Raw genomic sequence first — 13,281 nt, 5'->3', positions numbered from 1 at the left:
TTTAGCTAATGATATGGAAAACAAAGCCAATGTTCAACTAATTTCAATACAATTTTTTTTTTTTTTTAAAGATTGGCGCCTGAGCTAACATCTGTTGCCAATCTTCTTTTTTTTTCCCTTTCTTTTCTTCTTCTTCTCCCCAGTGCCCCTCAGTACATAGTTGTATATTCTAGCTATAAGCGCCTCTGGCATTGCCATGTGAGACACTGCCTCAGCATGGCCTGGTGAGTGGTGCCAAGTCCGCACCTAGGATCTGAACCGGCGAAACCCCAGGCTGCGGAAGCAGAGTGTGCGAACTTAACCACTCAGCCACGGGGCCGGCCCCTCAATATAATTTTTAAAAACATTACTTTATTCTCACTTTCTGGAGGGGGTCACCAGGATAGAAGAAGTAAGGAGAACCATCTTCGAACAAGGGGAAATTCTTGCCATTTCAGGGAGGTGTTCAGATAAAGAAATAGGCTCCCTAGCAAACCCGCATTAGACCTCAGAATAGCTCTTGGGAGTCCTTCTTCTTCCTCTTTTAGATTAACCATTATTTTTTGAGGAACTTCCTAAAATTGATTTCTGTTTGTTGACTGATTTTATTTTTTAAAAAATTTTTCCTTTTTCTCCCAAAGTACATAGTTTTCCTCCCAGTACATAGTTGTGTATTTTAGTTGTGGCATGTGGGATGCTGCCTCAGCATGGCCTGATGAGCGGTGCTAGGTCCGCACCCAGGATTCGAACCAGTGAAACCCCGGGCCGCCAAAGCGGAGCACATGAACTTAACCATTGAGCCACGGGGCCGGCCCCTGTTGACTGATTTTAAAAACTAACTTCTGTATTAGGTATTTAGCAGAAAAGTTGTCAAGATTTTAGTAGCTAATCTAATAAATAGCCAACTGGAATTAGGAGCAGAATATAGCTAAGCTATATGAGCTAATTTTAATCATCAGATCATCTTATGCAAAACTTTTTCTAGTAGCTGCAAGATGGGAAACGTAAAAAGAAATTGAAAGAATGTGGAATACCAATCGGAAAGATCGCAGCACCGAAAGCCCCTCCACGTCTGCTAGACTCAGTTCCATTAAACTGAGGGAGACAATAAATCCGTCAAAAATGTTCCAACCTTCTTGGAAATAATAGTAGGGATCCATGGCTATGAGCTTCAGGAACATTTCCGCTGTGAAAATTCCAGTGAACACCTAAAGAGGGGGAGGCAGGGAGTAAGAAAAAGAAATAACAGAAAGAGAATGCCTTTATCATTGTCTTTGAATACAACATGTCCAAGAAGCCTCAAGACCAGCCTTGGTTATTCTGCGTCTGAGGACACCAATACCTGGATGTCCCAGGACCCCTCCACATGATGAAGCAAAGTCTTATTTTCCTCTTGAAGGAAGTACTCAGCCCCAGTGTTCCCGTCTTTGTTGCCAAAACTGCTCAATTCACATTGTTCAAGAGGGCAGTTAAAAAATTATTCTAAGCAATAGAAATACCACACAGGTGACTCCTTCTAAAGGGTCACCAGTCATTTGAATGTGTATGCTTGGGATGTTTGCCTAAAAAAAAAAAAATCACTTATTGTGTTATATTTTTTAAGGAAATATACCATTATTCCTGATTTGATATCATGCGTCTTATCAAACTCAGACACGTGCTGCAGGGTTTTTTATTTTAAATTGTAAAATCAATAGAACATTGCTAAAAGTATGCAAAATCCAGGAAAAAACATCCATTGTCTCATCACTTTGCACACAACTATCATTTTTATGTACTCCATTTGAGTTTTTTAAAATGCATCTATATTTTGAAAGAGTTGTAAAATCACAGAATACATAATATCCTGGGTCTTATTTTTCACTCATCATGACCCTATCCACGTTGCTACACAGTCTTCCTGATTCCCACTTTTATTGCTTGTATAAAATTCTATTGGGTGAATATATCCTCAAAGAATTTTTTTATTGTTGGAGACTTTGGTGCTTCCTCTTGACTTTTCCAATATAATAGTCAATGGTGTAACAATTGTTTTCGATTTGGAGCTTCCTGGGGACAAGAATGACTTCCTCCATGTTATCTGGCTCCCACTTTCCTGCCTTTCAGGGCCCTTTTCTTCTTCCTTTTTTTTGAGGAAGATTAGCCCTGAGCTAACTGTTGCCAATCCTCCTCTTTTTGCTGAGGAAGCCTGGCCCTGAGCTAACATCCGTGCCCATCTTCCTCTACTTTGTGGGATGCCTACGACAGCAGGGCCCCCTCAGGGCCCTTGTCTTTTTCCCAGTGCATTCTGTATCCCGCAGGCCTTAGTAACAGAAAGTGCAGTAAGAAAGTCAAATCCCACAAACGCCAGTTTTGAGAAGATTGATATCCTCATTCTAGGCCAATTGCTAACATGAGACTCTTATGGATTATTATGTTTTTAGAGGAGAGGACTTTAGATTCAAAACTCAATACATTAGTACTTGTAACCACCTGGTTATTAAGTTTACAACTGAAGGAGTTGAAGGAAAACTTTGAAGACATGGTCTGAGAACAGAATTGAAAATAGTGAAAACTACTTAGATTACAGATGCTGTTTGGAAATACATCAAATTAATGTATAGCAGTAACAAAACAGAATGACTCTATGGAAATTCATCAAAATGGGTAAGTGGGCTGAGGTGTTGGTGCTCATATACTTTCCTATGGGTTCCTATTTTTCTAAATTGAAGATGCAGTATTCTAAAATGGAATACTGCATCCCCAAGGATCCAGTTAAGCAAAACCAAAGTCCACGGTGCAAGCGAGGCACCCACAGATGGACTCACTCTAAGTGAGGTCAGGGAAGCAGGGGCCGCCAATCAATTTCTGAAAGACATTTCACCCTTAGCATAAACCCGTCAAGGGTTTCTCTACCTAGAAACGATGGCCTGCTTAATGCACACTAAGTAGACACTGAATTTGCTGTCCCATTGGTTCCTGGTGAACATACAGGAAGTGCTCAATACTAAGCATTTGCTGCTTGACCATGGAATATCTACGGTGTGGGAACTCTGGGTCCTAAGAGAAAACCAACAATGACAGAGCTATGTGGTGCTGCCTTTCAATGGGATGAGTGGCCCCCATTGCCTGGTAAGAATGCCTCTGATAGAGGTCAGCAACCACGTCCTTTCAACACACAGTGTGCCGCCATCCTTTGGGGGGTGGGTGACAATAAATTTGTAACTATTGGTTGTAGGGAGGAATTGCTTCTTTAGAAATGGAGAAGAGTAGATTTAAGGTTATCCCTGAGATGGCACTCTTATTTACACTGCGATATGCTTCTTGAGGAGGAGAAAGAAGAATTACAAGCAGCGGATCAACAACCTGACCTAAATGTGAGTCTCGTGAACGCCATCGAACTTTCACCTAAGAATTTACGTTCTAATGCAGCAGCTCCCAAAGCGTAGTCGAGGACCCCTGGGGCGCCTCAGACCCTTTCAGGGGGCACGAAGGCTTCCCTTTTCCAACTACATATCTGTGTGAGGCCACATTCTCTTCCCATACCTCAACCAAAGCGATATATCACAATGGATGGAAAACGGAAGCAGATCAGAGAATCTGGCTATCTTCTATTAAACCAGACATGAAAGAGATTTGCAAAAATGTCAAACAACGCCATTTTTTTCTTAGAAAATAGAGTGTTTCCCCATAAAATAGGTTACTTATGTAAAACTGTGTAATGAATATACTATTGTGATTTTTAAATAAATTATTTGAGATTTTTCTTGGTTTTAACTTCAAATATGGTAAATATCAATAGATAAAACTCTCATAAACAAAAGCTCTTTAGCTCTTTTTAAGACTGTAAACAGGTCCTAAGACCAAAAAAAGACTGAGAACTGCTGTTTTCTGATTAGAATGTTCTGAATTCACAGTCGGCATATCACTCTAGTTGGGACAAGCCCCTGGGCACAGGCCTGAAAACTTGCGATGCCCAGGTCACCTAGCAAGGCCTACAATACCCTAAGATTGGGGTATTTCACTCAGGGGTCGCTCTGGGGCTCGGGAGGGTGAGGGGGAAGCGGCCCATCTCCTTCTGCCATAGCGCATCTGCAGACCGAGTTCAGGCTCACTGGGGTGTGCCTGGGGTTGCCCGCTCCTGTCTGCTCTCAGCTCCCGTTCTACAGTGGGTCCTCTCCCGAAGTTAATGAAATTCAACTGGATAAAAGCCCGATGTGACCACAATGGAGACACGAAAAGAACAACACATGACCATGAAAAAATAGCTCTTTAGGAACTAAGCTACCAGGAGGCAGGTGACCAACTCGTCTGGGTTTGTCTGAGACTTTCCTGGTTTTAATACTGAATGTCCTGCATCCTGGGTCTCCAGTTAGGGTAACCAATTTGTCCTGTTTGCCCAGGACTGACCTGCTTTTAAAACTGAAAGTTCCACATCCTAGGAGCTCCCTAAGATCTGTGCAAATTGGAATGGCTGCTGACCCAACCAGGAGGAGACAGGCGCACAAATGAGAATATCATCTAAGTACGTAAAAAGAGGTATGCAGAGGGGCCACACGGACACAGACAAAAGAAGAATTAAAATCGGAAAAGAATTTCTTTTGGTTGAAAATCTAGTTAAGATGTAGTTAAGAAATGATAACATTCATGAGCATTTGGTGAGGGGGAAAAATAACTTTGTTTTTCCTTTCTTGCTTAGAATCTCCGAAATGCCAGGTTAAGCCTTTGCCCTTCCTTCCACACTCCCTCCCTCTAACAGATTCAGTCCTAAAGCCCTTATCCACCTGGGGAGGCTCTGGTGCCAGGCGCTGGATGCAGCCCGGTGAGGGGAGTGAGACCGTGAGCGGGGGGAGGATGTCCGTGCAGGAGGGCAGCCTGGCATTGGCTGTCAGAGCCTACGCAGGCCAAGGAGGGGTGTCCATTTTGGGGGACAGTCCAGAATGAGATGTCAGAGTCTGAGCGGGATGAGGAGGGTATTTGTGCAGGATGGCTACCCAGCATGGGGTGTTGTGGCCCAAGTGGGATGGGAGGGTGTCCACACTGGAGGGGGTGGAGACCTAGCAGAGAGTTAGAACTCAAGCAGACAGAAACAGCATCCCCGGGGAAGGACAGCTTGGTGAGGGGTGTCAGAGCCTGAGTGGGCTGAAGGTGTCCACATGGAGAGGTGGTCCAGTGAGGGGTGTCAGAGCCAAGCAGAGTGAGAAGGATGTGGCCTGGCACTGGGACTAACTCCCAATGCTGTGGAGCCAGGTGAGGAGAACTTCCGGGTCGAAGGACGGCATAGGGAGTGAGTGCCTTAGTCGGGGAGGAAAGTGTCCAGGCAGACGGGTGCATGGAATGGAGAGTGAGAGCCCGAGCAGAGCAAGGAAGGGTGGCCTGCTGTGGAGTGTCAGAGTCCAAGCAGGGCGGGGAGAGCTTCTATGTTGGGGAAGCCTGGTGTGGGGTGAGGAAGGGCCCGTGCAAGCAGCAGGCCCTCTGTGAGGTGTTCTAATCCAAATGGGGTAGGGGAAACAAGGATGTGTGGGGTGCCCTGGCCTGGGGTGTCAGAGCCTGGGAAATGAGAGGAGGGGGTCCACATGCAGGACACTGGTGTGGATGCTGGGGGGGTGCAGCATGGGGAGCCAGAGCTGTATAGGGTGAGGAGGACATCCACGTTGTATGAGGTAACAGTGGCTTTTTGATCAATAAGGTAATATACTAAAGACCATGGCAACCAGGTTTCTTTGTGTTGGAGAAGGAATTACAAATATACAAAGGAGAAAACTAGAATGAATCCTGTAATACCGGATTAGCATCAACAGCTAGCCCTGTACTGAAAGGGCCTAGTCACGCATATTGCTCCAATAGGTCTTGATTTCTAAACATCATTTTCCACTAAAACCACCAGGCTCCTTGATAAATGGCTGATTCCAGGCCTGAGTCAGGAAAAATATAAAATTAGCCTGGAATATTCTGTGATACCAGGATACAAGGAAGTCATGAGGACATACTGAAAGGACATGGAAGCCAGCTTGAAGGGACTCCCACTGGCCAAATCAGGAATGGTTTAAACATTCAAGTAAATGATAGTAATGGATTATATAACCCATTGGATAAAATTGAAAACCATGAGTCCATACTGATACAAATAAAGGAATAAATAAAAACTTAGTGAAAAACAGGAAATTTAGATAGTTTCAAAGTGTCTTCCTCACAAATACTTATTAATTATAAACGGTAAATGGTAACTTCGCAGGGGTGAAGCCTGGCAGACACGCCCTTAATCAAGTGGTCGAGGGAACATCGCCCCTAACAGGACAAATGGAAACTGTGTGCTGCCTGGGAGATGCAACAAGAAAAAGATAGCCTTGCTTGTGTGATATTCCTGCCAAATGCATGACCTGAGTCTAGTCACGAGGAAGCATGAGACATACCCAAATTGAGGAAATTCTTGCCTAACTTACTCTAAAAAAAAAAAGTTTTTAAAGCTGTACTTGAAACTTCTCTGTAAGATTGAGCTTGTTTAAAAAATCATCTTATAAACCCACTGTTGTGCTCAATTGGTTGCAAACAAGGCAAGAAAAAAATCATTACATTTATCTACTACACAGGTATAAAAGTCATATAAGGCACAGAGCCTCCCTGGGTTTCAATTTCCTCCATAAAACATGGGGTTGGATGGAATTTCTCCAGGGTTCCTCCCATTATTAGCGTTTTTCCTTGTGGGGAAGGCAGAAGACGCAGGGATCCTCAATTTACAGAAGGCTGTTCTTATCTTCCCTCAAAAACATCTATCTGCCTATCTATGGACAAACACAACTTAATTCACTGTCCTAGCCTCGAAGTCCATCCACAAGAGAAGGCTGTACTCACGAGCTAGCTAGTTCCACTGTTTTCCATCCTCTTACTCTCAGGTTTAGTCAAAGGCTCAATGCAAATCCGCAAGCCTTTGAAAATTCTCCTACTGAATTACACTTATACAGTTCCTAAGATTTGTAAAGTACTTTTCAATATTCCAAAACCTTCTGTGTAAGTTCTCATTTTATCCTCCCAAACACTGATGACATGGTGTTATCCTCATTTTATAGATCTAAAACATCTCTGGACAGAAATCAATGGCTCATTTAAGGTTAAACCATATTAAACAGGAACCAAAATCCAAATCTTCTGACTTCTGATTCCGTGTTCTTTCTGCCAAACTCAGTAATTGTGTCAACTGGCAACAAAGTATATCTTTGAGTTTCTGTTATTGTTCAGAAAACACCTATGATGCAGGTTTCCCTGAGGTCCAGCACATACCCAGCTGCCTCATTTGGCATCTTCACTCACTGAACAGACATCTCACTCTAAATATGTCCAAAACAGAACTCTTGATTTTAAACTCCAAGCCTGTTCCTTCCTCAATCATCCCCATTTTCCCCTCCATTACTAAACCCCCAAATCTAGGCTCCATTCTCGATTTCCTTCCCTCCACCTGCACATCCAATCCACTGGCCAGTCTGAAGCATCTGAACATTCACTACTCTCCATCCCCGCTGCTAGCTGTATGTTGACTTTCCCCTTGAGAACTCCTGCCCCCAGAGCGCTTTCTTATTTTATAACCTGGTCCTGGCTGGCTTGCCTGACGGAGGCTCTGAATATTAGCTCTGACCTTCTCTTCTCTCCTCTTTCTTCACTGATAGCTCTGAGCAAAGTCCTCGGAATGCTTACAACTCTAACGTAGGTGTGACCCTAAATCTCTGAAGATTTTTTTTTTAAAGATTTTATTTTTTCTCCCCAAAGCCCGCCGGTACATAGTTGTATGTTCTTTGTTGTGGGTCCTTCTAGTTGTGGCATGTGGGACGCTGCCTCAGCGTGGTTTGATGAGCAGTGCCATGTCCGCGCCCAGGATTCGAACCAACGAAACACTGGGCCGCCTACAGCAGAGTGCGCGAACTTAACCACTCGGCCACGGGGCCAGCCCCTGAAGATTTTTAAGTAAGGGAAAAACAACGCTATTTGCTGGCCTGGTCTGAGGGCAATTCTGCCGGTAGTAGGTGAAAAGGCCTCTCAAAATCCTTTGGAAATCAAGGACTGATTCTGTTAAGAGCAAGTAAAAGTAAGACGAGAAAAACAAAACGTTACAGGGAAAACACTACCACCATCAACAACAAAAGTGATCAAGTCCTATTTCTCATTACTTATTCCTCGGCTGATAAAATAAAGCTTAGATCTATATGACGTTGTTGACTGGCTCAAAATGCTGCTCGCTGGCGGACCTCCTGGGTCAGCCAGGCACACAGTGAGCCCGCCCTCAGGCTCCTTTGAGAGCAGGTTAGATTTCCTGCACAGCCTGCGGGAGTGTCCTGCTTCAAGACTACGGGTGTGTCATCGGGCTGCATGTGAGGGCCTGCATCACAGCACAGAGCCGGAAGTGTGTCACTGACCCAGACATGGAGACTGGAAAGATCGCAGAATCATCTCGGAGGTGTCCCAGGGAACACAACGGGCTACAAGGGCTAACCAGAGAAAGGATCCCTTTGTCACGCACGTTTTCAGAATCAGAACTCAAGATGATATTAGAACATTTTAATGGTGTATTAGGACTTAAAGTAGAAACTGTGTGTGGGGGGGTGTGTGTTTGTGTGTATGTGAAAGGAGGAGGTGGGGGAGGGAGGGAAAAAACCAACACAGGGCAGAGATCACGCTCAAATGAAATGGTAGCTAGATTTGACCTGCCTGTGGTGCAACTCCTAAGGAATAACGAGGCCCAGATGACCTAGAGGATTCTTTCCAACTAATTGTCTACTTTCTATCAAAATTCAATCAACTCCTGATTTTTGTACTAAACAAGTAAAACCCATAATCCCCAAATCACAACGGCTTGACTTCAGAATACATGGTGTAACCTATTTTTTTAAAAAACTGCATGCTTATTGTTTAAATCATATAATAAATTAAATATATGACTTCAGCTACCATTAAAATAAATGTGGCACAGATCAACTCATGGTGGAAACTGGAAGATAGCCCAGAAGTTGGACTGGAGAGGGAACCCAGCCTAGAATTAAAAATTTCCCGTAGATAGTCCCCATATGGGTAATTAAGACAGTGCGGGTAAATTTATAGTTACATTTAATGCACTGAAAGAGCTCCCCGATTTCTGTGGTGGTTGTTACAGAAGGTGAAAGGGGAAGCAACTCGCTGGAGCAATGCAGGAATCGATGTGCGAATCAGCATGAGAAAAGAATCCAGAAGCCCTTGGCTCAGGTTGCTGCAAGCTACCCACTGGCCCAGGCCTCCCATTCTGTTGCCATGGCTGCTTTTCTGCCAAGAGCTCCTAAATGACGTCTTCAAAGTTCTGCAGAAAGAGGAGACAGCCGAGGCATCCCAACAGCGAGCAGGAGCGGCTTCCATATGTGGAAGCATTTGTCTTCCAATGAACCAGTACTTTCTTTTCAACTAAACTCCACTGTCAGAAAAAGAGGTGCTACAGGCAAAACCCGTTCAGATAATAAAATCAGGAGACAGTGCTCCATCTTACCAGATTTCCCACAGCCAAGACATGCTCAAATTGCGGCGTCATAGGATGGTGCTCCATTGCCATGAACAGTGTATTCAGGACAATACAGATGGTGATGGCCAAGTCCACAAAAGGGTCCATGACAATCAAGTTCACGATCTCTTTCAGTTTTATCCAGTAGGGGTGACACTCCCAGATGAGGAAAGTATTGGCGAATTTATACCAGCACGGCGGGCACTTTCTCTGAGACTCTTCCAGCTCTGTGAGGAGTAAAGAACAAAGGTGGCCCCTCAATCACAGCAAGAGAGCATGGGCACAGCTCCTAATCCTCACCGGGTCCTCATCACTGTCATTACACAGGAATGAAGCGGGCTTGGGGGCTGACTCTCCTGTGTCTCCCTGCTCTTGAAGGGAGAGAGAAGGCATGATCAGCACCAGATCATCTCCCTGTTAGCAACCACCTAGTCACAAAGCAAACTCACCCATCCGTTCTGGGAGCACAGCGTAGTGGTTAGGAGCTTAGCCTCTGTGCTCTGACTCCCTGGTTCAAGGGGCTCAACTGTCGCAAGCTGTGTGATCCCAGGCAAGGCACCGATGCCCCCACGCCTCCGCTGCCTCATCTGAAGCGGCACGCACTTCCCAGGTTATAGGACCAAACGAGCCCTACAATCCTCACTCGCTGGTTAAGGATTAAGTGAGTTGATGCATGTAAGGCAGACCACAGTGCCTGGCACAAGTAAGTTCTCAAGAAATGGTAGGTATTAATTATATTATACTTTGTATCATTAAATTATTATCAGAGAAGCAGTCAAAAGCAGACTCTGAAGCCAGACATACTGGGTGCAAATACCAGCTCAGACACTTGCCAACTGTGGGACCTTGAACAAGTTACTCCAATTTCCTGTGAGAATTAAATGAGCTAAAATATATATAAAGTGCCTCAGAACACCCTAGCATTTAGTAAGTGCTACAGAAGAATTTGCTGTTATTATTATCTTTGCAGTAGAATCAGCATTGTCAACCAAGCGCCACGTGGAACACGTTTCACTCAGGAGTGTCAGTCAGTCCTTTCCCTTTTACTCCCTTCCTTCCTTTTCTCCTCTCTCCTCTCTCTCCCTTTCGCCCTTTTCCACTCCCCTCCTTTCCTTCTCCCTTTATCTTCTTCCTCTCTCCCTCCTTCCGTCTCCTCCTTCTTTCCGTTTTCTTTCTCTCCTTCTTTTGTCTTTTCCACTGTCTCTTTCTGTCTGTTTCTGTTTTAGAAGCAGAACTTGTTTTTCTCAAACAAGATCTTCTGTCCCGCCCCCCCCCCCCCCCCCCCCCCGGTATGTAAAACAGATAAACCAGGAATTGCTCTAGTTGAGGCAAGAAGAGGAGCTTGGAGCCCAGCCCAAGCGACCTCTCCCTCCTGAGGCACTTCCCCGGAATCCTAGGGCTCTGATCCATTGGACTAGATGATCTCTAGGTCGTTTACAACGCAAAGACTAAAAACGATGATTAGACGCTAAAGGCAGAGAGCCATCTAGCTGGCAGCTACAACAATCAGTGCACGGGGCCCTAGGTAAGAGAGCTCTCCTCAAACTGAGTGTGAACTATAATAGCTGGATTACAAAAGCCCAAGGATCTGATCCAGGAGGATGTTCTGTAAGAGGTGTAACTTTGAAGATCTGTCCGCATGATAATCCTTAGAGGCAACATACTGGTTCCACAGGGTTGAATATAACCGCACCCTCCTCTCCCCAATGCTGCTGACAAAATCAAATCGATCATGGAATAAAAAAAAGTTTCCCAACATTTCACCAAGAACAAGATGGCTGCCTTAAATTAGTCTACTTTCCCTTTTCCAACCAGCTGGATGGTGCCCATGGCGATGGATTGATTTTCGATAGGGTGCTGTCGTCAGGTTTCTGATTGGCTCCCTGGTTGCTAAGAAAATGGTTGCCTTGGTTTTTCAGATTTAAGGGCCACAGTGAGCACCACGTGGGAGTCTGCGTGGGAAAGGAAGTCTGTGAAGAAAATTTGCTTTGGCTTCTTCCTCATAGAACTCCCTCCCTTCCCAAGGTAAATTTAGTTTTCTTCCCCAAAAAAGAAAATGAAAAGGTTCTCTTATTTCCATAAATTCTTCTAGTACATATTTGGAAATCTGGTTCCGTTCCCTTTTTTATCTCCTCCCTTCGCCAAATGTCTGCGGTCCGCCGGCACATGGAGGTTGAAGCCACGACTGTTCACATTTTTGATGGTTGACATGATTGTAATGTGTTACAGTGAACTAGGCCCCAAGTCTTGCAGATAGCGAAGAGGGGTTTCCCCACCCGCTGGTTCCTACAGGGTCCTAGCTCTCTCTTGTCCACATTTACTGAGAAGGGAAGATCCTCGGGATCTTTCCCCGTTCACCGAAGGTAAGACAATGTGGAGTTTTGAGAACTAGATCAATCAGGTAAACAAGGCGGTTTATAAAGTGACTCACCACTCTGTAAACTGTTACTGGCCCCACATGCCTGGAGTGGCTAAGTGTTTGGTTTTGGGGAACGGGTGAGCATTTGGGGGGAGATGTCCAAAGCTCTGTGGGGTTTCCCTTACTTTCCTCCTGCGCATTGTCAGAGAGGGCACCGTAGGTCTCAACCTCAGGGGCCTGGGAACTGTTTGCAGAGAGGGCCTCAAGATTCCCCCGAGATGGTGGCACGGTAGGCCATGAGGTTCCTGAAGGCAGGAGCTTCTCTCAGTTCAAGCCAACAGTTTTTAAGCATTTACAGTGTGCTAGGCACTGGGAAAACGCTGATGGACAAGAGTCTCCGTTCTCACAGAGCTTGCAGCCACACTGGGAAAGGCAGACACCAGCTAAGTAACTGTACTGACACCTGATGCTTGTCAGGTGAATAAAAGAATGAATAAATAAACTGTGGCAGCAACAGCTACGGTCAGTTACCTCTAAAGGAGAGTTTCTGAAACTGACCTGAGAATCAGGAACGCCAAGTGCCATCCCTGCTTCCTCATCCTTCTCCCACAGCTTCATTGCTTCGAGGAGAAGTAAAGCTACAACACTGCCTTGCCTCCACCCCAACCCCGGTCCTCTGAGATATCCCAGAGCCGATGGTGTTGCTGCCTGCGAATTCTGCTGAGTTTATTGGATCCTGGTGAGCGTGTTTACAATGGGATACGGATGGGGCAGAGCAGGCAAGATTTTCTCATTTTTTTACAGGATTCTGGAATTCTCCGCTGTGGTTTCCAAACCATTAGGTAGGTAGGAGCCTGCTTCTTTGGTTTTAAACAGTAATTGTTTTAATCATTGGGTTAAAATAACGTCAGAGTTTCCTAACTGAGGTCTGGGAAGCAGGAACAATTATTCATTCAATGCTTGTAGCAATCCTTAAACACAGAGGGACAAGTGGTTAAATAGGAATGGATCTTTCTTAATGTCCTTTAATTCCCTCTCACATTATTCAGCTCCAGCCATTCATCGTTCTGTGCTGACAGCAGTTCCGTCTCATCAGCGTTAACAAAGGGAGTCAATACCAGGAGAGGGGCTGGGGGAGTGTCTGAGCAGAAGGGAGGAAAGGCCCAAGGACTGTGAACATTAGGGCTCAGAGGAGGGAGAAAAACCTGGAAGGGCTTCCTACCCAGGACACAAGCACAGCCTCCCTCACCCCTGAGTTACCCATGAAACTATTTTTTTTTCATGTGTGTGTCGGTGGGTGGAGGGTGGAGAACGAATAGAACAGGACGGAGAGAGAAAGAAGGCGACGGGGAGAAGGGGAAGAAAAGGGAATAGAAAAGGACCAAGTCACGCTCCCGTGGTTTCTATCCAACTCAGGAGAGGGGTGGAGGCACTAAGGCCTCCAAAAGGA

General features: G+C 45.2%; 1 protein-coding gene across 11 annotated transcripts in view; it reads right to left on the bottom strand.

The window, feature by feature from the left end:
* Positions 1-13,281, bottom strand: part of SCN8A (sodium voltage-gated channel alpha subunit 8) — a 176,351-nt gene that overhangs the window by 38,228 nt on the left and 124,842 nt on the right. For all 11 annotated transcript variants that reach the window (XM_070271444.1, XM_070271445.1, XM_070271447.1 and 8 more), the window contains 2 exons: positions 9,461-9,699; positions 1,014-1,187 (listed from right to left, as the gene is read on the bottom strand). In XM_070271444.1, the coding sequence (XP_070127545.1) occupies positions 1,014-1,187; positions 9,461-9,699 (413 nt within the window). The remainder of the gene's footprint in view (positions 1-1,013; positions 1,188-9,460; positions 9,700-13,281) is intronic.

Source organism: Equus caballus, chromosome 6 (assembly GCF_041296265.1).
Source record: "Equus caballus isolate H_3958 breed thoroughbred chromosome 6, TB-T2T, whole genome shotgun sequence".
In the NCBI taxonomy this organism is placed as follows: domain Eukaryota; kingdom Metazoa; phylum Chordata; class Mammalia; order Perissodactyla; family Equidae; genus Equus; species Equus caballus.
Note: the sequence above shows the minus strand (reverse complement) of the source record. Positions and strands in the feature narration are given on the sequence as shown.